Source organism: Hirundo rustica, chromosome 3, assembly GCF_015227805.2.
Source record: "Hirundo rustica isolate bHirRus1 chromosome 3, bHirRus1.pri.v3, whole genome shotgun sequence".
In the NCBI taxonomy this organism is placed as follows: Eukaryota; Metazoa; Chordata; class Aves; order Passeriformes; family Hirundinidae; genus Hirundo; species Hirundo rustica.
Window position 1 is genome coordinate 19243782 of NC_053452.1, and position 27985 is coordinate 19271766.

The 27985-nt window shown below is 46.3% G+C and overlaps 1 protein-coding gene, 1 long non-coding RNA gene and 1 other non-coding gene across 3 annotated transcripts in view; 2 read left to right on the top strand and 1 right to left on the bottom strand.

Moving 5' to 3' along the window:
* The first annotated feature begins 1805 nt into the window (after positions 1-1805).
* On the top strand, positions 1806-23422 carry HHIPL2 (HHIP like 2). The gene is given in 14 exon segments (XM_040057390.1): positions 1806-2387; positions 6785-6858; positions 6860-6936; positions 6939-7161; positions 7163-7269; positions 7272-7401; positions 8435-8578; positions 15973-16304; positions 17572-17698; positions 18102-18239; positions 19721-19810; positions 22151-22233; positions 23032-23229; positions 23232-23422. Coding segments are annotated over 14 exon segments (2286 nt in total). The 5' UTR covers positions 1806-2015.
* A 1301-nt stretch (positions 23423-24723) lies between these two features.
* TRNAT-UGU (transfer RNA threonine (anticodon UGU)) lies at positions 24724-24796 on the bottom strand. Its single transcript has one exon. It is a non-coding gene; the product is annotated as a tRNA-Thr (tRNA).
* A 349-nt stretch (positions 24797-25145) lies between these two features.
* Positions 25146-27985, top strand: part of LOC120750598 (uncharacterized) — a 39940-nt gene continuing 37100 nt past the window's right edge. Inside the window, exon 1 of the long non-coding RNA XR_009207665.1 lies at positions 25146-25244. This is a non-coding gene — a long non-coding RNA (uncharacterized LOC120750598). The remainder of the gene's footprint in view (positions 25245-27985) is intronic.

The window sequence follows — 27985 nt, forward strand, 5'->3', positions numbered from 1 at the left end:
CTGTAACCTTGTTTTGTTAAAGGTGATTACTCATCCTTCCCAACCCTGGTGCTCATTTACTTCTGACTCCCTAAGAATGCTGCTGCCCCGCTGTGTAATAGTCAGGGGGTTGTGCTGAAGATCTTCACCTGGGTCGGGACTATTTTGATGTAGATTGTGAAGTTTCAAGATGTTCTTCCCCAGCATCCCATAAGGTGTCCCCCAGCCCTGGGAAGCAACTCCTCCTTAGGTGAGAGATGATCCAGACTTGCTCCCAGTGTCCATCTCACTGGGGTTCATGCCCAGACATGGGCCTAAAGCTGTCCTGGGACAGCCCTGGTGGACAATCGGGTGTCCCTTCCCTTCCAGACACATGGTGTTCTTTCCCTGGAGTCTTTAATTTGGCTTCTTGCCTGCCATTGTGCCCTTCTGCTCCCCTGGATTTGCAAAGATGGACGTTGATGGGCTGGTGACTCTCCTGTGATGACCGTGAGAGCATCCCAGCAGGATCGGCCTTCCCCCTTCCGTGTTCCTTTGTGGGTGTGCAAAGGAGCTTTTATCATTAACCCAACACAAGTAGTTTAAAAGCTGAATGCTGGGAGCCCTGGTGCTTGGTGAGAGCTCCCATGTAATTTCCTTTTGTCCTCTCAGCTTCCTGTGGGAGATGTGTGTGCCTTGCAGCAGTTGAGACTCTTGAGGAAGACATGTGAAACAAAGCATCAGATGGGGTGGAAATAAGGAGAGTGAGGGGATAAAGAGGAGCTTGATGTCTGAAAAATCTGCTAATCCCTTGTGGTGCTTCCAGCTTTCTCCTGTGACCTGCGGAAGCAGGATTGCTGTGGGGGATCACGTCCTCTTCAGGTGCTAGATCTATCATGCTGCAACTAGCAAGTACAAGAGCACAGTCACAGCTTTTGTGTAACTGTCCCAAGCATTGCTCTTCCATGTCCTGCAAGAAACTTGACACCACGGTACCTGCACCTGAGACAAACCAGCAGATCACTAATGTGGAGTAAAATCACTCTGTCCATGCTGTGTTTTCAAGCCTTTGTGTTGTACTTTGAATGCGACAACTCTTTAGTGGATTGCAATGGTCTTTGAATTCTGTGCTCTAGATTTGGTTTTCCTATCAATTTTCTTCTCCCATCCTGTGGGCAGAGCTTCTGTGAGGATTTTTTTTTAAATCATGCATGAAAGAAATAGCTCCCTTTCCATGTGGCTGTGATCAAAGTTATCTTGTCCTGCTTATGGAAGAGCAAATTTAGGGTAATTCAGGGAAGTGCCATCCTCCAGCATGGGCTGAGTACAATGTGTACAAACACCTGCTGATGGGAAGGGCTTGCTCAAGCATGATTCACCAGAGGGGAAAATGTGCAAAGGTCTCATGCATTTTATATCAGTTTAATGTCAAGTGGGATCAAACCCACAAAAGTCAATTGGTTTAAGTACAGGATTACTGCAGAATATCACAGTAAATTTGAGGTTGTGCTGGTGACTTAAATGATTTTTTCCTCCTTCACTCCTGAATTTCTTCTCATTTTCACCCTGAATGTATACCTGGATTTGTGGGTAACAGTAATATCTCTGAAGTCACTTGTTCCTACGGTTAATTGCTGCCTTAACTTGATTGTATTTTACCACCTCTGTTCAGTCTTTATTAAACCAGACCCACGTTTGGTGCATTTCCAAAGCTGAGAAATTTAGGGACTGAAAATTGTTCACTTGTGTCTTGTAAAGATTACCAAGTTCTGTGTATAGGTATCACATCTCATGTTCTTGTTATTCGTATTTCTGGATGAAGGATTTCTCAGCCAGTTTAATCTGAAATGTAGGGATTAGATTTGTGTGTGCTTCTAGGGGCAGGAGAAATGTCCAGAGGGGAGGGTTCAACCCTGTGACGCGTGAAATACCAAAGAGGCAGCCTGGAGGGTGTCTCTGCTGCCAAGTAATAAACTTCAGAGAGAAAGGAAGAGGGAATGTAAGCAATTCTCAGGGAATGCTGAGCTCTGGGACTGGAGATTAATAAAACAGACAAGATGAATGAACCATGCTACAAAGAAGTCCAGGATTTCTATATATTTGACCTCAAGAAACCTATCCTGAAAGAAGCGAATGCTTGGCCACAGGCTGGAAAGAGCAGCAGCAGCTCTGGAGTTTCTCTTCCTTGCCCACATGTGTGTGTTTGCCTCTCCTTGTTGTGCCTGACAGGCACTCTGCTGGCACATCCTTAGTGTCTGCCTTTCCAGCCCTCTTTGCCCTTGGAGTTCTGCTCTGCCTATGAAAACTTTGGCCGCTGTGACCAGGAGAGAGACAACAGCATTGCAGCACAGTACTGGGACATCATGGATTACATGGATCCCCAGGGACATAAACTGTGTGGAACATACATCAAAGATATCCTGTGTCAGGTAGGGAAGAAAAATACTATCTGTATCCTACATTTTGGGCTGGTTTGGAGGTCAGTTGTGGTTCTGCCAGGTGTGCTGTGTGGAGGGAGATGTGGGAGCAAGGGAAGGGTGGGCTGGCAAGAAAATGGCACTTAATCCTCAGCAGGCATTTTGCAAAGTGCTTTGTGTCAGGTGCATCACTGGAATCTGGGAATATATAACGACACTTGCTAGCAATTAGGGTTTATGGAAACATTGCCTGGTGAGGGTGATGATTTTCCCATAACAAAGGAGAGAATTAGAGATCAGTATTTACCCTCTGCTTGCAGCTGCAAAGGTGCTGGATTACAAATTGTGCAGAATCAAATGCTAGGGGAATTACAGGCAGTGTTTGGATCTCTGGACTGCAGGGAGGTTGTGTTCCTGCTGAGGATGCTCCAAATGCTCTGCTTGTCAAAGTAAAACAGGATTTCCCAGGCAGTGGTTTCACACAGCTGCTGCAAGGCCCCGAGGCTGCAGTCAAGGGGTTTTCATCGGTGCTATCTCCCCACTGCCCACCTGGAAAGACCAAAGGCACTTTTCTGCCTGAGCTCCCCTGCATCCCTGGAATCAGAGGGCAGGACCCACCTGCCTTTTAGCAACTGCTAGTCATGCCAAGCTGTAATCACTGCATGCGGAAACACAAAGCTGCCCAAAGACACACTTAGTCTTTCTAAAACCAAACAAAACTCTTGAAGTTGGTATTTCCTGAGCTCTGAAATGTTATCTGTGTACCAAAATGTTTCCACGCTTTTTGGATGCTGGTGAGATTCTGGCATCTCCTTGGGGTGGGGGATACACCTTTTCAGCATCAGGGCTGAAAAAAGTAGCAGCAGAGTTCTCGGTCATTTTACAGCTGGTAAACCAGCAAAAGATGTGCTATAGATTCTACCAGAAAAAAAATGGTGTTGTAAGGGTTTTTCTACATGATTCAGGCAGAAAAAACACCATAAAATTACTATTATTTCTTTGATTCCTCATTCTGCATAATGAGGAATCATGTAATTTTGGGCATAATGTAATTTCGCATTTGTTCTAAGTGTATTTTGTAGAAAAAAAGAACCCCAAACAACCCTTATTTTTTTACAGATTTTCAAAGTTTTAAACTATTACTCTTTTCCTGTTTTTTAGAGTAAAATTGCTGCTGAATCTTTGAGGAGGAGTTGTGACTGTGATGTGTGTTGCTCTCCCTGATCACGTTGGTAACAACCACGAAAATGAGATTGGGTTCTCTGCCAGATATTATTTTTCTGCTGAATTAGTGAAAAGAGCAAAGATCTACCAAATGGCTTTGCTTTAGTGAAGTCACTTTGCTGGATCAAATTGCTGCTGAATTCACATGGAAGGAATGGAATTCCTTTCTGCCGCCTCCACAGCATCCTCATATTTTGGAACAAAAGAAATTTTAAGAAAGTGGTATAGGTGCTTATTGATAAACCTGAATAGCAGCTGCTCTAATTTAGCAAAGACAGCATTGCTTCACATTTTTGGGGGAGATCAGAGCAGTAGCCACATGTGGTAACAAAGCAGCTCATTCAGACAAGTGTTCCTCCAGTGCCAAAAGCCAGAAAAACCAGACAACCTTCCTGGTGTGGTAATGAAGAGGTTGCTGAGCGTTACCCAGAGGAAGCCAGGTTTGGCAACTGCAGAAGTTTCACTGGCCCTGCAGAGCCCAAGGGGGAGGCCATGGAGTTCACCTTACCCTGGCAGTGCAGCTCTGTGTTCCTTAATGGTCAGAGGATTAAACAGGGATGTGTTCTGGCTCGTGGATTTCCTGCTGGCACTCTAAACCAGATACATTTCTCTCAAAAACTAGGTTAGAAGAGGCATGCAAAGCAATTTGCTGGTAGAGCTCAGTCTGCATCTGGTCTGTTTTAGCAACCTACATTTGTTCTAAGCACTTAGAGGTTTAGAGTCTGACCCTCAGCTGAGTTATTCTAGGATTTAGCTTAAAAACTGAGTATGAAACTCTGAAAACTGTAATATTCTTAAAGAGATGTAGTGCAAGTTGCATGGCTAGAAAATTTCCCTGGATGCAAACCTTGCTACGTGTGCTAGAGCATGTTTGGCTGGTGGTTGTCAGGATGCTTCCCTATTCAGAAAACTGCTACAGGAGGGGGCTTAAAAAAAATCAAAAAGGCCAATTAAAGCTTTTTCAAGCTGATTGAAAACCATAGGATGGGAGCTAGTGCAGGGAGAGCACCAGACTTCTAAAACCAGTTTTAATTTGAGGCCTGATTTGATTGCTGAATGCACACACTTAAGAGAAAGTTAACAAAACAGAAGTGTCAATGTGATCTTAGCAATTTCTGGTTTGTTGGTTTTTTAAAGTGATGAGATTAGTTTTCCTGCAATTCTTGAGTGCAGACAACCAACAGTTGACTGCAAGGCCACCTCATCCTGGGAGTTTATGTAGATCCTGAGGAATGGCCTTCCTCTTGTGTGCCTTGCTGGGTCCACGTGCTGCAGGTGCTGTTTTGCCAGGGAAACTGTGTTGGAAGCCCCATGGCTGGGAAAGCATGGCAGCTGCCTCCACTTTTAGGAGGGTGAATTGTGGGAGGCCTTTTTGCTGCAGCCTGTTAGCAGAGCAGAGCTGAGGAAGGTAAGAATACACCTTGTTTCAGAGGAGGTTTGTTATCTCTTTTTACCTTCTCAGGTTGCTGGTCCAGGAGCTGGACTCTGTTCACACTTATTTGAGTGAAACAAAAAATATTTTCAAAGGTGTTAATGAAGGAATCACTTCAGAAGAGGACTGAGAGAACAAAAAGTTAAGGACACTCAGCTGAAGCTTTGACTTTTGGGGATGGCACTCAGGGCCTGGTGATGCCCTTCCTCATTCTGGGAACACCTTAAACATGGGAAGAATGGTGTGGTTCTGCCAGCTGGGACTGGGGTCAGACTCCAAGGACAGGCCTGGGGGATTTGGCTCCCCTTTGCAAGGCTGGAGGCTTTTGATTTGGGAAGAGGGAGAGGTTCCTTACAGATAATGCTGTGGAAGCAACAGAAACCAGGTCATTCTGTGCTGCTTTCTGGTTACCAAATGTCAGCAATGAGAAGTGGGAAACCTCCTACACCACCCAAAAGCTGTATGGGCTTTACTCCTTACAAGTCATATCTGTTCTTAGTATGGCTGAAAGCCCCTGGGTGTTGCTGTGAGCAAAGAGAACAACTTGCTTGTGAAGTTTGGCATCGGGGTCTGTAGTCTTCATATTAAATATCCTGGAAAGGCTGCTACTTGCACCAATAAATAAATAAATAAATTCTATGCTTGTATAACTGCCCAGATTTTAAAAGTAATTCTGTTCAATGAAGCGAACGTGTTTAATGAGGCAGAAAAGTTACTAAGGTAGTAGTTCTTTCCTGGACTGTGCATGGACTTACCCTCCTCCATCTGTGCCAAACGAAAGATCTGGATAGATTATTTCAGGGCTGCTGGCATGAAAACCAGTAAAATAATATTTCTGTAGAATGTAGTCTCTTCTGCTTTAACTTCTACAACTTTGTGCTGATTAAAATAGAGGTGGGATTTTAATGGAAACATTTTACAGAAGTTCTGGCCCATCCATCGCAAGATGAGGAGTTTAAATTTAGGTACAAATTCAAACACAATGCCTGATTTTCAGAATTTACCCTACATTTTACATAGCTAAACACTCAAAGGTACTTGAAGGAACACAATTTTAGATCTGTAACACTTGAAAATGTTGCCTGCAGTATTTTTTCCCTGATAATCACAGATAGAGTCAATGATATCTACAAGAATTGCATGAGATGGTATTTACTTATTTGAATCTCACCTACAGTCTGCTTCAGTAACGTATCAGATTAATTTTGTGCATGTATCAGATTAATTTTGCCTGTATATTTAATCAACGTACATCTTTAGAACCTACAGTTTCTTCTGGCAGTGTTTCATGGGCTTTTTTTAACCTGGCTCCTATTGCCTTCATCTGATACTCCCTTGTTTTTCTTCTGGTGGAAAGTGAGCCCTATCCATCTTCTCAATGTCATTTCTGATATTTCCAGAGCTCTGTCAGGTTGTTTCCCTGCTCTGATCACCTCCCCTCAGGACTGCTCAGTCCCACCTTACTGAGTGGAGAATCCACAGCCCTCCACACTTGTACTTCTGTTGGGAAGAATTTATGTACAGCTGACCGTGCTTTGATAAAGGAAACTACTGCTGATCTCTAAGACCATTTTGGCCATATTCTGAGTGACTTTCTACTGTTCCATTTCATAGGTGACTATTTATGTTGTCTGCATTGCTACTTTCTTTTATTTTGTTGACCAGTTTGCTCCCCTTAAAGTGCCTTGGCTTCCCCTGGATGGATGTCCACAGCCTCATCTTTAGGAAATCTTTAGTTTCTTTTACTTCTGAGGAATGTTCTCCATATGCTGCACATCTCTATGACACAGAAAACCCGTGGACCCCTCTAAGAAGCCTCCCAGGACTTTACAGACTACTGCTCCGAGTTTCACCTTAACTGCTACTCTGCCATCCACCTGCTGACCAGTGACGAGCACATCCAGGAGCCACACCCAGGAGCCACCTGCTGCAGCTCCAGGACGGGGATTACTGCTTCCCCCAGGCGCTGTGGAGCTCAGCCCTGAGCCGCAGCCTGGCCTGGGTGCTGGAGGAGAGTGGGGGCTGTGTCCAGCTGTGCCTGGCTGTGGGTGCCGATGGCCTGAGGAACCTTGTGCTGATGGCCCACGCCACTGACCAGACCCACCGTGCCTTCGTGGCTGAGCAGCTGGGCCACAGAGGAGCTGTGCCTGGAGGAGCCATCCCTGGATATTCAGAGCATAGTGCTGGCTACCCCGTGGCTGGGGGATGAGAGAGGGTTCCTGGGGATGGCGTTCCACCCAAGCACAAAGACAACAGGAAGTTTTATATCTATCGCTCCTACACGGCTAAGAACTGAGTGGAAAAGGTCAGGATCAGTGAATTGAAGGTTTTGGCATCTGATGCCAACAAAGATGATCCAAGTTCTGAAAGGTAAAGTTATTGCCATGATGAGAAATCATTTTTCTCTGTCCCTGTCCAACCCCCACTATCAGCACAGGCTGGGGACTGCGAGCAGCCCTGCCGAGAGATACCTGGGGGTGCTGGTGGGCGACAGGCTGGACATGAGCCAGCAATGTGACCTTGCAGCTGAGAAAGCCAAATATGTCCTGGGCTGTATCCAAACAATTGTGGCCAGCAGGTCAAGGCAAGGGATCCTGCCCCTCTGCTCCACTTCCAGGATGTCCCACCTGCAGTGCTGCATCCCGCTCTGGGGTCCCCAGCACAGGACACAGATCTGTTGGAAAGTCCAGGGGATGATCAGAGGGATGGAGCACCCCTCCTGTGAGGACAGGCTGAGGGAATTGGGAGTGTTCAGCCTAGGAAAGCGAAGGCTTTGGGGTGCCCTAATTGCAGCCTTTCAGAACCTGAAGGGAGCCTACAGGAATGATGATCAGAGACTATTTACAAGAGCATGTAGTGACAGGACAAGGGGGAAAGGTTGACCATACAAGTTGTGGATGCCCCATCCCTGGAAGTGTTCAAGGCCAGGATAGATGGAGCTCTGAACAACCTGGTCTATGGAAGGTGTCCCTGCCCATGGCAGGAGGGTGGGAACTGGATGGTCTTTAAGGTCCCTTTACAACCCAAGCCAATCTATGATCTTATGATTCTTTCCACTGGCAGAACCTGCACATTCCCAGTCACCCCGTTTTCAGATATGTGACTGGCCTGCTGTGAAACTACCAGAGTCAGGTTGGTTCAAGGTCACACAGAAAATCAAAATGGATTGAAAAGACTCAGGAATAAGGTTGTCTTCTCTCTCCATCTTGTACTCTTGTCCTCTAAAGAGCAGTAACAGCCTTGAATCTTTTATGAAATTAACATCTGCCCTAAGAGATTTGTACTGTAGAAGAGGATGTTCCACTACAGTACTATACATACACTTATTTTGTCATGTGTGCACCTGCCCTGTCCTCTGCTAAGAAAAAAGCTAGTTCTATTTTTTTTTTTTTTTTTTTTTAAGGAATCTCCTGGAGCTTGAGGAACCAGCTACAAATCACAATGGTGGACAGTTGCTCTTTGGTGTGCATGGCTATTTTTATGTATTCACAGGGAAGAGAGAGAAAGCTGGAGACCCTCTTGGAAAATTTGGGAATGCTCAGAACAAGTAAGTAGGACTGGTGAAAGCTTTGAACTTGTTCACCCAGACACAAGGTTTGGAAAGGAGAAAATGTGGAAGAATAGAGTAAGAGTGTTTCCCAGAAGTGCTTGTGCATCTGCAAGTCTGTCCAAAGCAATATTTTTGAAATAAGCCAAGTTTCTTAGAGAAAAGAGAGTTTTCTGGCTTAAGTGGGTTGCAAGACATACCAACCACTGTTTTTTTCTGTTAGACAGATAACTTTTCCTTTGAAAATGAGCAGGGAGAAGAAGGAATTTTTTTGTGTTTTCAGATGGCTCTCATGCTGTCGGAGTACAGGGCATTCCTTTGGTTGCCCTGGAGGGTCAGAGACCTGGACGGGGGGGTCTGGGACCCTGGCACAGAGCCCAGGAAGACACTGGCTTTGATCCCAGTCCATGGGAAAGGCTTCCTACATTGCAAGATGAATTACAGTCCACAAGAGTGTGAAAGATAGTAGTTTAGCTTATCACAGGGTGAAAAATCATAGTTTGGGGTTCTTTAGTATGGAAGTGGATGGGAGCAAGATGGAGGATTTTGGGTGTTGTCCCTTGCTTCTTCTTTCTTCTTCCCTCTCTCCATTTTCTGCAGTGACGGTGGCACAAAGTAGTTTAAGGAGATTGGGTCAGAGTAGAGATGACCAGTTTAGTATAAGTGATAGGTATTGGCAAATAACTATAAATAAAGAGTACGTAACAATTAGTATAAGAGGCAGCGACAGCCCAGTGCAGGGGGAGTCGTCAGATGCCCGAGCAGCTGCACAGATCTTAGCTGGGCACTGAGAGAATTGTAAGATAAGAAATAACAAACAAAGCACGCAACCTTGAAAAATCAGAACCTGAAGACTCTGTCTCTTTCTTGCATGTGGCTCAGAGCTTTTCAGAAAGCAAAGGACTCTAAAACCACCTGAATCTCGGGAAGCCAAACCTGAGAACTGGTGTCCCTGGCTGGGCCCCAAAAAGGGGCACCGAAAGGGTCACAATAAGCCTTCTGCACGCAGTGAACACCGCAAGCCCTCAGAAGATAAAAAGCCAGACGGTCAGCTCCGGAGAAGATAAGGGAAACACTTCTGGCCAGAGCAGCTAATCCCAAATTCATCCCAGACCGACTGATCTCCAAGGGCCCTAGAATCCATCACCCTGAGACCTGCTCACCCTGAGACCTGCTCGTCAGCGATCAGGACACCTCTGAGGCGAATTCAACAACAGCTGCACCCAACCCTTTGAGCTTTGGTAAGAACAGTTGGATCTAGATCATGGGGGGAGCCATTTCCCAGGAACAAATCACTATCTTATCTGCCCTACGGGGGGTGGTTTCAACACATAGTGCAACCCTCTCGGAAAAAGAGCATCAGGCATTGTTGCTCTGGGTCTGTTATAATTATCCTCATTGTGAGACCCGTGTCCTATTTGAGCCAGGGTTTTGGCAGGAAGCAAATAGGGAGTTGTATCATAGAGCTACGAAGGGGGACAAGATAGCTGCAAAGCTCTTGCCCCCAGCCAGAGTCATGTTAGAAGCCATTTCGAGAAATGGCGAGGGAAATCCCCACTTCGTGCAGTCGCGAAGTAGTGGGGAGGGAGAAAGTAGCGCTTCATCTGTCGGCCAGTCAGCGGGAGGGCACAGACAGCTACTTTCCCCAAGTCCAACACCTCTTCCTGAAAAATGGGGAGGGGAGAGCCCTCAGCTCTCCCCGGGCTCGCCACAAGCCCCAGAAGCCGAACAAACGCCAGTCCCAGGAAACATAAAACATTTAATCCATCCTAGCGACCAAGAGGAGATGGACATGCTTTATTTTGAAGCAAGTCTCGCGGACACAACACTTTTGCTCCAGGAGTGGGGGGAGACAGGTTCGACACAGAGTCCACCTCGGAGCCCCTTCACCCCCCCACAGTCACCGTGCAGCAGCACCCCACCGCTCCTTTCCCTCGGATGGGGGGAGGAGGGAGCGGGGTGGGCGCCGGGACAACAAGAAGTCCCGATCGAGTCGGTGGAGGAGGGCGGGACTGCGGAGCGCGGGGACGATCCTGACCAACGCCGCCGGGGCGTGGAACGCGGCCGAGGGCGGTCGGGAAGCGCACCGGGTCGGGAGGGGCCGGATCGCGGGGGAGAACAGTTCGCGGCCGAGCGGCGCCCCGGGACCGAGGCCTTGGGGGAGGCAGGGCCCGTGCCGGCAGCTCGGCGCGCGGCGATGACGCAGGCTACGGGAAGCGATACAGACCAAGATATATCAGCGTCGCAGAGCGAGGGCGGGGAGTCGGGACGGGCGGCGCCAAGCAGGGCACTGCAAACCCCAGAAACGCTCGCGGCGGGAGCAGGCGCAGGCGCGGAACGGGCGGGGTGGAGCCCAAAACGCGGCCTTGCCCTGGGCGGGGCAAACCCTGCCGGCGAGAGAGAGAGGGCGGCCCCTGGGCGTGAGCGGGGAGGGGACACTTCACCAGGCGCCGCCGGGCAGGGGCGGGCCGGGCAGGGGCGGGCCGTGGCCAAGGCGGAGAGCTTCTCCAAAGCACCACCCCACGCGGCAAACGTCACGGAGCTCGACTCCGCCCAGCAGCCGCCCCCGGGTGGAGGTACCGCCTGCGCGCGGCGATTCAAACTCGGCCGCTGCGTTCCTGCAAACGGGCGCACGTCCGAAACCATACCAGGTTTTGCAAGTGCACCCAGAAACTAAAGGCTTTTTACAAACTCGACGTACTTTGTCAGGGGCGGCAGAAGAAGTACCTGGTCCATGTAGTACCGTGAGCCAGCAGATGCCAGCTGCCGACATGTCATCGTCACCTAGGGGCGGGACCGTGAAACCACAACAATCACAACGAGCGTCAGGCACGCCGAGTGGAGCACCTTCCAGCAGCGAGACAACCACGTTCGACCGCTTTTTTCCAGTTTCATATAAAAAACAGACTTATCCTTTGGAACAGCAGTTGAAGCAAAAGCAAAGTGAGCCTTTGTCGGCTGTGGAGGACCGTGGAGCAGCCCGAGAACAGGAAGAAGAAACATCAATCACTGATGACGACATCACCTGCATCACTGGTTCACAAGGCATTCCTGTTCGGAGAACAACAGCATTTGATTTTCCATGTCAAGCAGCATCATTTTTGCTGTCCGAGGACTTTATGGAGCAGTTTGTTCAGCGATTTATAGAAACAGCTTCAAAACTCCACCAAGATTTGTCACCTTCTCTCCCTCGACTTCTCCCTCCAGAAAAAGGTAACCAGACTTCTTTGGAATCCTTTCCTTCTTCATATGTTCTACAACTACCTGGGGGGTTCATTCTCTCCTTTCATGGTGCTGCACAGGAATTGCGTGATGCCCAAGAGTCCCTGGTCCCTGTTCTTCATGCAAGAGGAAAAGAAACAAAACAGGATGCGGAAAAGCCACAAAACCAGGCAGATCCTGAAAAGGAGGAAGCAGCATCAAAGCTGCAAACACAGCAATCGACTCCAGTGTCCAAGAAGACACAGATATCTGATGCACAGGTACCCAGTGCAACAGATTGGATTGACATAAGAAAGGAAGTATTTAAAGGAGAAAACCTTAAGATGATAGGCTCAAGAAGCATGGCAATGCCAGTGACTTGTGATGCACAAGATGAAAAGCCAAGATGGGAGCCATTGGATCGTGAAGCTGTGAAAGATCTGATGAAAGCCATTCGTGATAAAGGATTGGGGTCTTCATACTTCAAACAGCTTTTGAAAGGGACATTTAAGATATATGACTTAACACCATTTGACCTCAAATGCCTTGCTTCACTGATTCTCACAGATTCACAGTTTATCATCTGGGATGCAAAATGGAGAAGAGCTCTTGATGTGCTCAGAAACAAATATCAGGGAGGACCAAAGGCAGGCTTCACTGTAGCGCAATTGGCTGGTGATCCACCGCTTGACAATCCAGCTCGTCAAGCCAGCCTTTTTCCACGGGAAGTGTTGATAGACATCAAGGATGCAGCAAGAAAGGCAATGGTGAAAATTCCACTGGCAGGAGTTTCAGAAAGTAGTTATATAGACATAAAGCAAGGTCCTTCAGAATCTTTCACCTCATTCATCGATCGTCTCAAGCAAGCAATGGACAGACAAGTCTGTGATGAGTGGTTGAAGCCACATTTGCTTCGGTGTTTTGCATTTATGAACACCAACACAGAATGTAAACGTATCATCAGTGCGCTCCCTGGTCTGCCCTCTATGGCAGAAATGATAGAGGCATGCAGCAGGGTGGGAACACCACAGCACGTCACAACCATTTGGGGAGATCAAGTGGAAAGAGTCATCAAAGCCCAGTATGAGAGCACCAAAGAGGTATTCGTGACTCATCAGAAAAATAACTCCACAATGGCGACAAGACAATGCTACAGGTGCGGCAAACAAGGGCACTTCAAGAAAGACTGTCCAAAACTTGCAAAGATCGCAAGCTCGCCGGATGTTTGTCCAGGGTGCGGTATTCCTACTTGCTTTGAGTGAGAACATTGTTGCAACACAGAAAACATAAATACTTTGTTTCTCACATCAGGGCACATTCATCTATCCCAGGATTTTTAGTGGAAGGTAATGCCCATGCAGACAAATTGACCATGCCAATTTCAAGGATTTTACCAAACATACTTGTTTTGCATGAAAACATTATTGCAACACAGAAAACATACTTTGTTTCTCACATCAGGGCATATTCATCTATTCTAGGATTTTTAGTGGAAGGTAATGCACATGCAGACAAATTGACCATGCCAATTTCAAGGACTTCACTAAATATTTTTGAGCAGGCAAAATTGAGTCATGCATTCTTTCATCAGAATGCTCAAGCACTAATGGAAACTTTTCACATTTACAAAAGTCAGGCAAAGGAAATTGTTAGCGCTTGCCCAGATTGTCAGCTTGTACAGCCTCCTGCTTCCATGGGAGCAGTCAACCCAAGAGGATTGCACAGTCTGCAATTATTGCAGACTGATGTCACAAAATACCCATCCTTTGGGAAAATCAAAAATGTTCATGTTTCAGTTGACACATTTTCAGGTGTGGTTTTTGTATCATTGCACACAGGTGAGACAGCACAACACGCTTGTCGACATTTCTTGCAGGCATTTGCATCATTGGGTGTGCCACAGGAAATCAAAACAGGTAACGGTCCCACTTACATGGGAAAAGTGCTTGACAAATTTTTAAAGAGGTGGGGTGTCCATCATACCTTTGGTATCCCACACTCTCCAACAGGTCAAGCAATCATTGAAAGAACCATTCAAACTAATAACTTGGGGCAAGGGTTATGCTTGTGTCTCCACAGGAGGACCAAAATGGGTGGTGGTGAAGCATGTGAAATCCTACCGAGTCCAGACGCAAGCAGACACGGACCCCAAGGCCGGAGAAAGACAAGTGGGCACACAGACATGAACTGGTGTCAAGACAGCAGACATCCTTTTGTTCTACGTGCAAAAGAGACTCTGGAACTTGGGTTTTCTTCGGGATTTGGTTTTTTTTCCTTGGGACTTGGGTGGTGTTGCATTTTAGGGATTCCCAGGGGAAAAAAAGGCCATTGAACATGAAAGAACTATACTTGTGCCTCATTCTCTCCTTGGTTGCCTTGAGCAATGCGGCAGTTTTGCCCATGGCTCAACCAGAGGAGAATGTTTGGGAAACTCTAGCCAATGCATCAGGGTTGGATACCATCTGTTTGACACACTCAAGGCCAAGGAAACACTTTTCAACATGTTTAGTGGGATTGCCAATGAGCAAACGGCCGATTACAGAAAACATCCCTCCAACAATTTCAAAGTCCGTTGTAAACCCAGTGGACAGACGGGAATGTTTGGACAAAATTCCTTCCTGTGACTCCTTTTGAACCTCAGGAACTGGAAATTCTTGGATCGGTCAGAATGAATTTTTGTGTGAAATTCGGCCTTTTTGGAGTGGCACAAAACAAAATGATAGATGTCTCTCCAAACCTCATCATTTACAGAAATGCATCATCTTGGTGTAATTACACTAAGATGTTGGACAAACTATCCAACCATGTTCCAGTGCAATTGCCGAGAGGAATCTTTTTCATTTGTGGGGACAGAATTTGGCCCGCAATCCCCGCAAATGTCAAAGGTGGTCCATGCAGCATTGGAATGCTTTCATTGCTAACACCCAACATGACATTTCTGAGAGAGCAAAAAGGAGGAAAAAGATCAAACAATATGATCCAAATTGTGATGGCAACGTACACACATGGGACAAGGCTCAGAGGATTGCGGTTGCACTTTTTTCACCACGGGCAGCATCAGGAGTAGCCTTGACACAATTGGATCAGGTGGGTTGTTGGCTGAGCAAGCATGCCCGAGCCACCTCTCTTGCACTGAGTGACATGTTATTAGACATTGACAGTGTAAGATGAATGAGTCTCCAAAACAGAGTGGCAATAGGGTATCTACTGCTGACACATGAGCATGGGTGTGAGGAATTTGAAGGGATGTGATGCATGAATTTGTCAGATCATTCCAAATCCATTAATGAGAACATCAAGCAATTGCAGGAGGGTGTGAACAAGAGGTAACTGGATCATGGATGGATGGTGTGTTCAATTTGTTTGACCTCTCACCATTGTGGAGGGGATTTTTAAGAACACTTATATACATTTTAGTAGGGCTTGTAATTCTTCTCATGATTCTGCCGTGTTTCCTTCAATGCATACAGCAAGCCATGGACAGGTTTGCCAAAGAGGTGTTTTTGGTTCAAACAGGAGGGGGAGATGTTGGAGTCCAGGGCATTCCTTTGGTTGCCCTGGAGGGTCAGAGACTTGGACAGGGAGGTCTGGGACCCTGGCACAGAGCCCAGGAAGACACTGGCTTTGATCCCAGTCCATGGGAAAGGCTTCCTACATTGCAAGATGAATTACAGTCCACAAGAGTGTGAAAGATAGTAGTTTAGCTTATCACAGGGTGAAAAATCATAGTTTGGGGTTCTTTAGTATGGAAGTGGATGGGAGCAAGATGGAGGATTTTGGGTGTTGTCCCTTGCTTCTTCTTTCTTCTTCATTCACTCCATTTTCTGCAGTGACGGTGGCACAAAGTAGTTTAAGGAGACTGGGTCAGAGTAGAGATGACCTGTTTAGTATAAGTGATAGGTATTGGCAAATAACTATAAATAAAGAGTACGTAACAATTAGTATAAGAGGCAGCCACAGCTCAGTGGGGGGGAGTCATCAGCTGCACAGATCTTAACTGGGCACTGAGAGAATTGTAAGATAAGAAATAATAAACAAAGCAAGCAACCTTGAAAAATCAGAACCTGAAGACTCTGTCTCTTTCTTGTGTCTGGCTCAGGGCTTTTCAGAAGGCAAAGGACTCTAAAACCACCTGAATCTCAGGAGAAAAACCCTAGATCATGCTGTTGTTTATTTTTCTGCCTTCTCTTTAGGAGCACTTTGTTGGGGAAAGTGTTGAGGATTGATGTGGATGGAAGAAGCCCTGGTGGGAAGCCTTTCCACATCTGTCCTGATAATCCATTTGTGTCTGATCCCAAAGCTTGCCTGGAGGTTTGTGCCTACAGGGTCAGGAATATGTGATGCTGTACAGTGGACAGAGGGGACCCTGTCACAAAAAAGGGAAGAGGGAGGATATTCTGTGAGGATGTTGGGAAGATCAGGTTTGAGGAAATTGACCTCATTGTTAAAGGAGGGAACTATGGCTGGAGAGCAAAGGAGGGGTTTGAATGCTATGACACAAAGCTTTGCCACAATTCCTCCATGGGTAAGGAAAAGCTTTCTTGTAGAAGATTATTATATGTGTATATTTAGTGGACTATAGCACTGTTTTTCCAGTGTAGCTAAATAATCCACTGCTGTATATTAAATGACATTTGTTTGCTTCTTAAGAGCAGAAATCCCTTCTCCCCAGCCCTGCTGTGTTGGTGTGAAATGATGCTCTGCTTATCCGGGGAATTCCCTGCCACACACTGCACTGGGCAAGGTGTTTATATTCAAAGCCTGTGTCCTTTGTGGACAGTTTTCCCAGTGGAGCCAGGGAGGCAATGGATTTGATTTAAGTAGAAAGCGATACTGTGTTTTCTTCAGAAGCTCTGAGCCATGACTGTGGCTAAGGACAGAGGACCAGGCTGATGCTGAGACCTTGAAACAAACCCTGTGGCAGATGCAGTATGTCCCAGCCAGCAAAGTGCTGCAGCAGGATGCCAAGAAGCTGTGCTTTGGGTCTGACTGTGGGTGTGATGGACAAAACTCACTTGCTGCCTTTGAAAAACAGAAATTGGTGGTCTTTGTAAAGGTCTTGGCAAAGCATGGTAGAAGGCCTGGGTATTATAATAAAGTTCCTTAAGCTGATGGGTGGAGACATCTGTTCTCAAGGTCATGCAGATGCTCCTGGACCATTTGGATGAGCAGACAAGTGCAAAGTATGTGTTATTGACATTAATGCAGGGAAAAAGGTGAGGACAAGAATAAAATTCTGTGGAATCTGATAATTCAATATGAGGAAGGGAGAATTCAATTTTAACATTACCAGAGGCAGAGTCTTTATTTTACAAGTCTCATGACATAAAATAGTGAGAGCACACTCATTTATGTTCTGTGTTGTGTCAGTGAACCCACAAAGATGTTGAGCTCACTTGCAATTTGGATCTTTTTCCCTTCTCTAAAAATACTGGAATTGGTAAAGATGATCGCTGCTAAACTGATTGGTACAGTCACAAATAAGTAAGATAACACTTGCTGTAGGGTGATGCCTTCCTGCATTGCTTTATTGATGCAGAGGATCTTGGTTTTATGGAAGCTCATCATGACTAAGCCTTGATAAGCAAGTACACAGAGAGATCCTTAAAGCCCTTGGGTCTGTTCTGTCCCAGAGTAAACTGCTGAATTTCCACTGAAATTTCACTAAACCCTTTGTTAAACTGCATTGGTCCTTCTAGTGGTTTTTGTACCTGTCAGTGTCACTGAGCAACTGCTTTTTGATGCTCCCTGAAAGTAAATTTTTTCATTTTGCATTTCTGTGTGTTTGAGAGATGACATTCTGCCAATATTTGCATATGGCCGCAGTGTGGGCAAGTCAGTTATTGGAGGCTTTGTCTATAGGGAATGTGAATCACCCAACCTGAATGGCCTTTATATTTTTGGTGATTTCATGAGCAGGTGAGACTGTTTCCCCTGCAGCTCCCATTCTGTACTCACATTTACCTTGTCTGAGCAAATAGGTATATTGGAGCATCCCAAAACTTTTTGGGCTGGAGTAAATGAGAAATTTGGATATAGACTAAGCTCTGTGTTCAACTACTACAATGACATTTTTGATGGAATCTAAACTTCCTCCCTTTCAGACTCCGTAGGATAAATTTGCTTTTGTTCAGGTTTGTTTCTCCAAAATCCAGCCAACAGTCATGGTCTTCACTGACTGGTTTTTTTGTTTGTTTGTTTGTTTGTTTTTGTTTTTGTTTTGTTTGTTTGTTTGTTTTGTTTTGTTTCAGTAGTGCATGATTTTGACAGGAACTAATTCTGATGATGGAGACATAAAACACAGGGGTTTATTTTCATCTAGTTGACTTGTGGCTTTACAGGACAATGAGAAGACAAATAAGTGGGAGAAGCAGGATATCTGCATTGGCAGCACAACAGCTTGTGCTTTCCCTGGAAAGATCAGTTCCTACAGCAAATTCATCATCTCATTTGCTGAGGATAGAAGCAGGTAGGTATCATGCTGGTCACGCCTTCAGTGGAAACTGTACAGTCTGTTCTCTACTGTAGGGAAAATGTGGAAAACTCTGTGGCTCCTGAGGTGTGCTTGGAGAGCAGGCGGTGCAGAAGCTTGTGGCTGGCTCAGCATGGTGGGTGGGGTTGGTCTGTGGTTCAGGGAGGTCTCTTGCCCTGTGAGGCAGTTGCAGATCAGGTTGATGGGGAGCTCAGGAGACAGAACCCCATATGAAACATTCCTTTTGTTGTTGTTTTTTTTGTGCTCTTTCACTAATCAAAAGACCATATCAGTGCAGCTCCCTTTTTCATTGTACCACCTCATCCTCACTTGAGTTCTTGGAGCTTCTCTGAATTTCTCCTGCTTCCCTAGCATAAAGTCCTCAGTCTTATTCAGAACAACAGCACCTCACACTGGATCATAGACCGGGACTTTATTTGGGGATCAGGAAAGCCACTCATTTCAAAATTTAGTGTAAAGGCCTCAGCACATGGGACGCTACTAAGGTCACAAGGACCAGATCTCTCACCAAGGGGGAAGTACCAGTGAACACTCTTCGTTTTTCTACAGCCTCCTGATAGAGATATGGAATACAAAAAGCAGCTGCAAGTTTTTAGAGAGCACAGGTGTGCTTTACTGCTTCACCATTCAGCAGAAAAGAGATTTGCTTGCCATGAAAAGATCCTAGATTGTCTGCCTAGCATATTCTGTCAGAGCTGCATGGAGATGAAGGCTTTGCTGTGAAATGTGTACAATTTTTAACCGCTCTAACAACAATGGAGTGAATGAATGTTGAATGTCCCTTCTCCTGGCAGCGTTTTAGAAATCAACATGGTGTTATATAGTTTGAAAGATCACAACAGCTTTGTCACTTGCAACATACTCTAATTTCCCTTTTCCCTGGATATTGTTCTAGCAGGTGCTGAAGGGAAGGCACAAGGAGCATTTGTCTTCCACAGCTACCAGACAGAAATGAGAAGCTTCTGTCTCCCACAGATTAGCCAGTGTATCTCTTGCTGATTTTTTTTTTCCTTTTTGGTATGACTATGAAATGGAAAATATATTTCCTGTCTGGTCTTCCCCTCTGTTTCTAGTTTCTGGCTGCTTCTTTGGTACAAACAAGTTTTTAAAAATATGTATTTATACAGAGGAAGGCGACCTTTTGGAGAGCCACAGAGGTGAGGTAATGAGGGTGCTGCTCGGGCTCTGTGCCTGAATGAGAGCTGCTGGCTCTGTGCGGAGCCCTGCTGCAGCCAGGAGGTCATTTGGTGTTCCTGGGAGTCCACCTGCACAGGGCAGGGAGAACAAAGCCTTGGACATTTCTTGGACATAAGGCATGGCTGAGGGGGTAAATGAAGGGGTTTCCTTTTCTGACCACATGAATTACTGAAAAGCCAGGAAAGAGGGAAATGGAGAACTGGGATCCAGTTTGGGCACTTGAATCTAAGACCAGTTTTCTTTTTACACTTCGATTTAGGTGAACTGTACTTTATGTCTACTTCTTATCCCAGTGCCTATGCACCATATGGATTGCTCTACAAGCTCATTCATGCTGCAAGGTTTGTAATTAGGGATGGATTTCCTTGCCAAATTCTTCTATAATCACCATACACTCCGCAGCTATCACAGTAAAAGGATGCCAAGTACTACTGATACACATTATCACTGACATCTGCATTCAGTCCCTGGGCTTTGTTTACACGCTGTACCTCTGGTGCAACTTTAATCAGTTTGAGTGAATTTGTTCCTCACTCATCATATCTGTGCACAGAGAAATAGGAAACAGAGTTCAAATTCCCTGAAGATCTGGGAGAGTTAAAGATTACAAGAAAGTTTCCTTGGATGCATATCTGAATTACAGCAAAGCAATTTTTAAAAAATGACAGTTCATACCCTTTAGGGTCATTACATCAAACATCTATGATGCACTTTAATACAAATCAAAAATAAATGGCACTGCACATCTTTCTTCGCAAAGATGAGAGAAACCTGGTGGTTCATGCAGTGCTCAAATAATAATGGGACCCTGAACCTGAGTTTTTCCAAGCAAAGTGTTTTTCCCCATTTAGCAGTTATCCCTGCTAAAGTCTGTTTTTACAACAATAAGCACACTTAGGTAATTTTTTTGCCTCCCTAGCTTTCAGATTTTGCTAAAAAACATTAAATGTGTTTCAAATCAGTCTGTAAATTAGACAGAGTACAAATGTGTTTGTGCTGTAGCGGAGACCTTGGAAACTAGCAAAATGAAGAAAACAAGCTATGTTTTCTTGAGAAGTTAGATCCAAAGCTAGGGAGTTAACTCAAGCTGTGTACCAAGGTGATGGGAATGGAACTTGAATCTTTAACTGCTCATAGAGATTTCTGCCTTTAACAGCTTGTCACCTGCCAGGAAGTGCATTAACTGTGGCTGACCAAAATGTAACATTTTCAACCTATATGTATATATTTGTGAGCTTGTATAGACATCAAGAACTTGAGCAGAGTCTATGTATCAAAATGAGTCTTTGTTGTCACTATGGCACTCCTTAATCTGCCAGGGAGACCCTGCGCTTTTGAAGCTTTGTGTCCATCACTTCTAGAGCAGGAGGAGGCACTTGTTCCCTTGGCTCTCAGGAGCGTTTTCCTGCATTTTCCAGTTCCCCTTGTTTGCCTCAGCCCGGATGGGGCTGTGTCAGCTCTGCCCTGGTCTGTTTGCGCTTTGCGGGTGTGCCCAGGCTGTGCCGAGCTCCCCGGAGCCTGGGCAGGAGCGCGGTCCTGACACCTCCAGCTCCTGGGGTGACTCTGGTCCCCTCATGAACCTTTCTCCTCTGCATTTTACTACTGTTTACAGGATTTTTTTCCTGGGGATAGCTGGCTTCTCTGCTGGGCGCAGCCCCAGGCAGTGAATCCAGCATTCCCTGCCTCCTGCCCGCACGGCAGGAAGCGCGCCGGCACGGACAGCAAGCCACACACGCTCCTGCTTCCAAAACTTTGCCAGGGCCACTGCCATGTGCCTGATGGCAACCCAACCTTCCCGAGGAACCTGTCAGGAGAGCGGATGGCAGCAGCGCCGTTTGTCCCCGCCTCGGCTTGCTTCTCCAGCAGTACTCTTGGAGACAGCAGGGTGGCACCAAATTCCTTCTGTCCCGAGCAGAGAGAAAACGGGTTAGACTGTATTTTTAAAATCACAGAGGAGGGAGATGGAGGGAAGAAAAAACCCACAACCCACTCGAAATCCCCACGAGCAATGCCTGCAACCCTGCTTTAGCAACCTTTTTCAAAAATCTGAAATGGTGTAGAGGAAGCATTTGGCTCTTGCCACTGTCAGAAGGAGAATGCTAATCACAAGAAAATGTGATGCCTTAGGTCATGCTTTGCTTTGCTTGGTGCTGTCAAGCATGCCAGATTGGAAGAACCTGTTTTTATTTGTCCTGCAGCGGTTCTCTTGGTGGGTAACAGAGAACACAGGTGTGTGGTGCTTCTTTGAAACTCACCTCGTGTTTTTTAATGTGCAACATCTTTCCATCAGGGGAAATGTGGCTGGTTGGTTTTTGTTTTGGTGCTTTTGTGCTGCGGGAAGTTGTCAGGGAACAGCAGGAGAGGAACACTGACACGTGTCTTTGCAATTGTGGCTCCGTGCCTGTTCCTTTCCTTTTTCACCCCTCTTGCTGCAGCACTTTTGTATCCAAAGAAAATCCCAGCGAAGGTCACATTCACCAGCTGCTGTTGGGACAGGGACTTTATAGCTTTATAGCTTGTGTCAGCCTCTTGAATTCCACCTGTGCTGCCCTCCAGGTGCCTAAATTGCTTTCATGACTCTTCCACCAGAGGCAAATGAGAACAGGGAATCGTTTTGTGCCTATGGAATAAATAAACTTCCCAAACAATCTCTCAAATGTCTGCATTTTCTGTTTTCCAAGGAGAGCTCCACCAGGGAAGTGTAAATACAAGCCTGTTGCAGTGCAAACGAAGAGCAAGGGGATCCCATTTGTTCCACGTGCAAGTAAGTTGTCAGGCTTTGGTTTTAATGAGAAGCAAAATATATACATAAACTTACAGGCATGTGATTGAAACCTTCATCAGTTTTAGCAACTAAAGCACTGAGCAGGAGCAATCCTGAAGTCTGGTTATCACATTTAATGTGTGCTTCTGCTGTCTACTTGATGCTGTGCCTTTGCTTAACCTCAGTCTGTAATTTTATTTTTTTTCCCAGGTTTTGCTAAGTAATAGTATAAATGGGCATCGAAAGGGAAGTGATGATTCTGATTCAGGCATTGGATGAGGTCTGAGGAATTCTGAGGGCCTGTTCCCCGGCTCTGAGACAAGTTCCTTGAATGAGATAATCCCTCCCCTGTACATCTGGGTGGAGTCAATCTTCCTTTTCCCAAGCTGTGTTCTGTCTTAAAGTCCCATGCAGCTGGGTCAGGAGTTACATCTTGAACAGAACCCAGCGTTTAGCAAGTTGATATTATCTTGTCTGGGATTTCCAGATATTACTGTATTATGAACAATTCATTGTGTTAAGTCTGCTAGAGAACTGTGCAATGTTTCATCACATCCTGTCTGGAACTAATTTTCCATAAATACACATTTGTAATTTCTAAAATCAATGACTTTATTTCCAAGAAAAACAAGGGTCTTTTGATGGAAGAAGAGAGGTTTGTAGTGCGCATTTCTTCTTTCATAATTTCAGCTGTTTTATTTGACTGTAGCTCTAATATATGTTATTATCAGTCATATTTCTGAATTAGCCTTTTGCCTCAAAGCAGGGATGCTGAATCATATTTATTACTTTCCCCAGAGACTCTCCTTAAGCTCCTAAATGAACGTTCAACAACCATGCCTCCAAAAAAATTTTCTACCCTCGCTGCCGCCACCCCAAGGGTTACTCCTAAGAAAGGAAAAAAGACCCCATCCACCAAAATAAAAGCATCAACAGCAAAAATAGCTCCACTTGGTAAAGAGAGTCAGAGAGTCAAAGCTCAGGCTAAACCTCACAAGGGAGGAAGATCAGACACAACTCCAGAACTGCACCAGCACCACCTTTGCCAAAAAAGAAGAGCTTCGACCTAGCCAGAACCAAGGAGGTTCTTCCAAAGGAAGCAGCATTAACTAAGGGAAAAGTGGAATAGAGGAGGAAGAAGCAGCTTTTGAAGCTCAGTGATGTCCCAGAAAAAGCAAGTAGCCCATGAAATGAAACAAAAGCGTTGAATAGTGATGAAATAAATAGTGACGATTTTGGCTGACTTGTTATGGAGTGTTCCCAGGCGTGCCCTTATTGATGGCAGTGTTAGCAGTCTCTACATATGTTCTATTAAACTTTAACAGCACCAGCTTCTGTATCCTGCTGTGATGTCCTTTACTGACATAAGTGGTTTATGAGAGCCGATGATGGACATTCTCTGGTAAGGTTTGGCTGTGTATGACTGTCTAATAAATCTAAGTGCTTCTAAGCTTCAGGACTTTAATCTTCTATTGAAGAATATGGAATAGACATGTCAGTTAACCCACTTTTTTTTTTTTTTTTTTTTGGTCCTTTAGCTGAAATGCATGAAAAAATGTGTTTTAAGAGTAGTTGTCTTTCAGACAGATTTTATTTTTGAAGGAGGACCACTAAGATGCTCAGAGGGCTGAAGCACATCTCCTATGAGAGAATTGGGGTTGTTCAGCCTGGAAAAGAGAAGGTTCCAGGGAAATCTTATAGTAGCCTTCTTGTCCCTGAAGGAGGCCCACAAGAAAGCTGGAGATGGACTTTTTACAAGGGCAGGTAGTGACAGGACAAGAGGGAATGGCTTCAAAGGGACAGAGGGTTTAGATTAAATATTAGGAAGCAATTCTTCACTGTGAGGGCAGTGAGGCACTGGCACAGATAGCCCAGAGAAGTTGTCCCATCCTTGGGCATGTTCAAGGCCGGGTTGGATGGGGCTCTGGGCAACCTGCTCTGCTGGGAGGTGTCCCTGCCCATGGCATGAGTTTGGAACTGGATGATCTTTAAAGTCTCTTCCAGCTCAAAACAGGAATATCTTTTCAAGGTACGGATCACCCGCACCTTCTGTAGCGTCCAGTAAGGGCTGGAAATGTCTAGCAAATCTGAAACACCAACACAATCAAAGCACCAGAAGCCGAGCAATCCCCGCCCAAACCCGGCGTTAGAGCTGAGCCACGGCTGGAACCATCCTGCGAGTCCAGATCCCACGCGGTGGAAGCGGCGCCGTGACCACCCGCGATGTCCAGATGCAGGGAGGTGAATTCTTCGGGAAGCGGAGCCGGGACCGCCCTTTGCGCTCCTGACCCGGAGGCACCGGGCCCGCGGCGTCAGGTTGCAGCTCCGACCCTGCGTTCGTCTCCCACCGCCGCCCTCTGGAGGCGCCGGGCCGGGATGCAAAAGGCAGCGACCGCCGCCGCCCGCTCGTCCCGGAACCCCCCGGCTCGATCAGGGGAGAAACAATGACGGGGGGGGGGAAAAAAAAGAAAAAGGCAGGAAAAGCTCGGGAGGCCCCAGCGAGGATCGAACTCGCGACCCCTGGTTTACAAGACCAGTGCTCTAACCACTGAGCTATGGAGCCACCTATCACTTCCAGCCCTGCCGAGGGCTCCTGTCCCTGTGCGGGCGGCGGCCCCGGCGCTGCCGAGGGGTCCCTGCTCTCCGGCCGGGCTGTGCCCGCCTCAGCGCCCCGGGAGGGCCGGGACAGCCCCCGGGAGCCGTCTGTGGGCGCCTGCGGCACCCCGGGGCTGAGCTGGAGGTCCTCCACGGGAAGAGCTGCCCTTGGCGGGGGTGGGAATCCAGCTCCCGGCCCAGCCCCGCCGCGTTGCCTGAGGGGGACGAGGTGGGGCCCTTCCCGTCTCTATGAGGGGCGGGCGCACCTGCAGCGATTTGAGGGTGGAAGTGCCTTGGAGAGGAGAGTTTCGGTGGCACAGGGGAGGATTGCTCCCAGGAGTGATTCCCGGTTCTCCTGGGCATCCCCCGCGCTGTGAGGGAGGGAGCAGCCGCTGCCTCAGTCAAGGCTTTGAGAGGTAAGGCTGCACAACACCTGGTTTAACTCTCGCAGATAAGCCACACGTCTCGTTTGACTGGGGTATGAACCCCACAGCAAGACAGGCAGTGTGGAGCCTCCGTTTCTTGAATTTTACTGAGCAAGGAAGTTCGAAGGCATTTGAGGATTTTCTCCTTTCCTTTGCGTAAAAGAGGCAGTCTGTCACATGCTCCATGAAAGCTTAGGTGAAGGTGAGAAGGTGAGCTGTGCAGAGGAAGTGGAGAGACACCGCTGTGGAGAAATAAATCCGAGCAGCTCTGCTGTTTGCCAGGGTCGTGTTCTAGAAAAGCAGACATGATTTGCTGGGTGCAAGCCTCAAGCAGAGTGTGACCAAAAGTAAAGCTCCTTGAAATGAGAATAGGCAGAAAAAGCTGCATTAAGGAGCTAAAGACCTTTCATCCATCCCACACTCCACAAATCATGAACTAGGTCAACTTCCTCTATTTTCTTTTTTTTTTTTTTATTTTTTATTTTCCTTTAGTTTTATTTCACCTTCTCTTTAAATGGATATGATCTCTGTGGACAAACGAGATCAGTTCTGGTGAACTCTGTCTTGTTGTTTATGTAAGACACTAAAATTACTTTGAAATATCTGCTTTTGACCTCTAACGTGGCAGCTGATAAATTCATGAAGTTTCACATTTCTTTGGATGCTTTTTTCCCCCCTTTCCTTTGAAGATAGTGACCCTTTAGGGGGACCACAGCTCTTCCAAAGAGGGCTAAAATGTCTGTAGTGAGTGTTCTGCTAATGCCTCAGGGAACTGAAGTATAAGCATAGATTGTTTTATAACCTTCAAGAAGGCGGGAGCAGAGCTGTCTTACACTTTTCATGCCGTAAGACAAACCTACCTTCATCAGCCTAACACAGCTGAGCAGCAGGGTAAGATGTATTCAGAGAGCGTTGAAATAAGTTTTCTGTGATAACATGGCTACCTGCCACTACTGGGCTTTTAAACTGAGGTGCAAATCTGTAACTGTTGTGATTGCCCTGCTTCCAGATGCCTTTTGCTGCCTGCTGAGAGCTCCTTGCAAGGCGGGCTGCCCTTCAAGGTCTGTGTGGCTGTTCTTAGTCAGAGAGCCTGGGTGGGATTCAGGAGGTGTGGTGGTGGTACCACGCTATCAGTAAGCCCCCCCGGCTTGTCTTTGAAATGAAAATGAGGAAATGAGACACTTCTGGGATGTAATTCACCTCTCCTGAAGGTAAACCTCTACAAAAAGTCATCCGAGTCATGGTCTAGGGGCGCCTGTTCCTCAGCTGGCTGTGAAGGGAGTCGATGCAGCCTTCACGACTTCCCCAGCCTCCGTTTTAAAGGTAATTTAGTAGAAATGCCGCAGCAGGTTATTTCTTCTGATTTTTAAAATCTCATGTCTAGCTCATGTTTTGTATCCAATGTTTCAAAGACAAGTGGATCATTCCTATGGAATATGAAGAACAATGATTTTTCTAAGGATTGATTAGGTCAAAACTGTAGAACCACATCTAAAGAAGACTCTATGATTCTTTCTGCAGCTAGACCCACACAGATGTGAGAATTAAGCACTTAGGCTATAAAATGCCTGTCTAGTCTGCTGTTCATGACTGTTGAAAGCCACTAGGTGGAACCTAAGGACTGCATCAAAAGATTAGAAAAATACTTTCAACTGACGACAAATGCTGCCAAGTGAATTTTTACCGCACAGGTTTTTAAGCAAGATCTGTGGGATGACTGACCTTTAAAGGTGTGCCAGACATCTAAACATGCACATTTAAATATGCTCTTTAAAGTTTCTTCTCTAGGCCCAGACCAACCATCAAGCTAGAAAACAGGGTGGTTAGTGTAAGAATAGGTGTGGTCTTGCTCAGTCTGGATCAAGGCTGTTATTCAGGGCTGATTTATTTATTCCTGATTAGCTCCCTGACTGTCCCTAACAGCCCCACTGGACAAGTCAGTGTTTAACCCTGTGTAAAGCTGCTGTCAGCCCGCAGATGTCACCAGTGCTGCCGTGAGTTTTTGCCCACCTCGTTAAGCACAGTGAGCTAATCCCAAGCATATTCCACGATTTTACTGCTGCATCTTGCATTCAGGGGAAACGAAAGGGATGACTTTTCAGACAGCTAGTGCAAGGAAATTCGTGGAAATCCCTGGAAATTCTCTAACACTACTGTATTCCCTTCTCCAAACTCCTTTGCCTGGATTGCCACCCAGTTCCCTGCTGGACTCAGTTTCACTGGCGTTTCACAGGGTTTGGTTCTGGTTCTTTGTCTCACAGAGCAGCTCTGGGCTGCAATAGAATGCAATAAATAGCAGCCAGTGTTTCCTCTGCACACCTGATGTGTCTCCTAACAGGTTGTCAGGCTTGCCCATCGTTGTCCTCCACACATCTGACCCTGTGTCCTGAGCGAAGTTTGGTGCACCTGGGATTATCTCAGCAGAGGTACAGAGCAGCAAAACTGGCACACTTGCCTTTCCTTGCTGACCTCTGGGAGAAAGGATTTGCAGCACAGCTTTGGTCTTCTTGTGAAATGGGACATTCTGTGGGTTTTAATTGTTTGACAGGTTCAGCACCGTTGGTTTTCTTTCTTAAGGTGCCTGAGTTTAACGTAATACATTTCAGTTGGCAAGTGCTGGTGGATTACTTTGTCTTGTGCAAATACAAGGGTTTTTTTGAGGAAAATATGACCAAAATCAGGGAAACGCTTCCTGCTGTTTTTGGGTGGCTTTTGGAGGCAGTCCTTGGGGT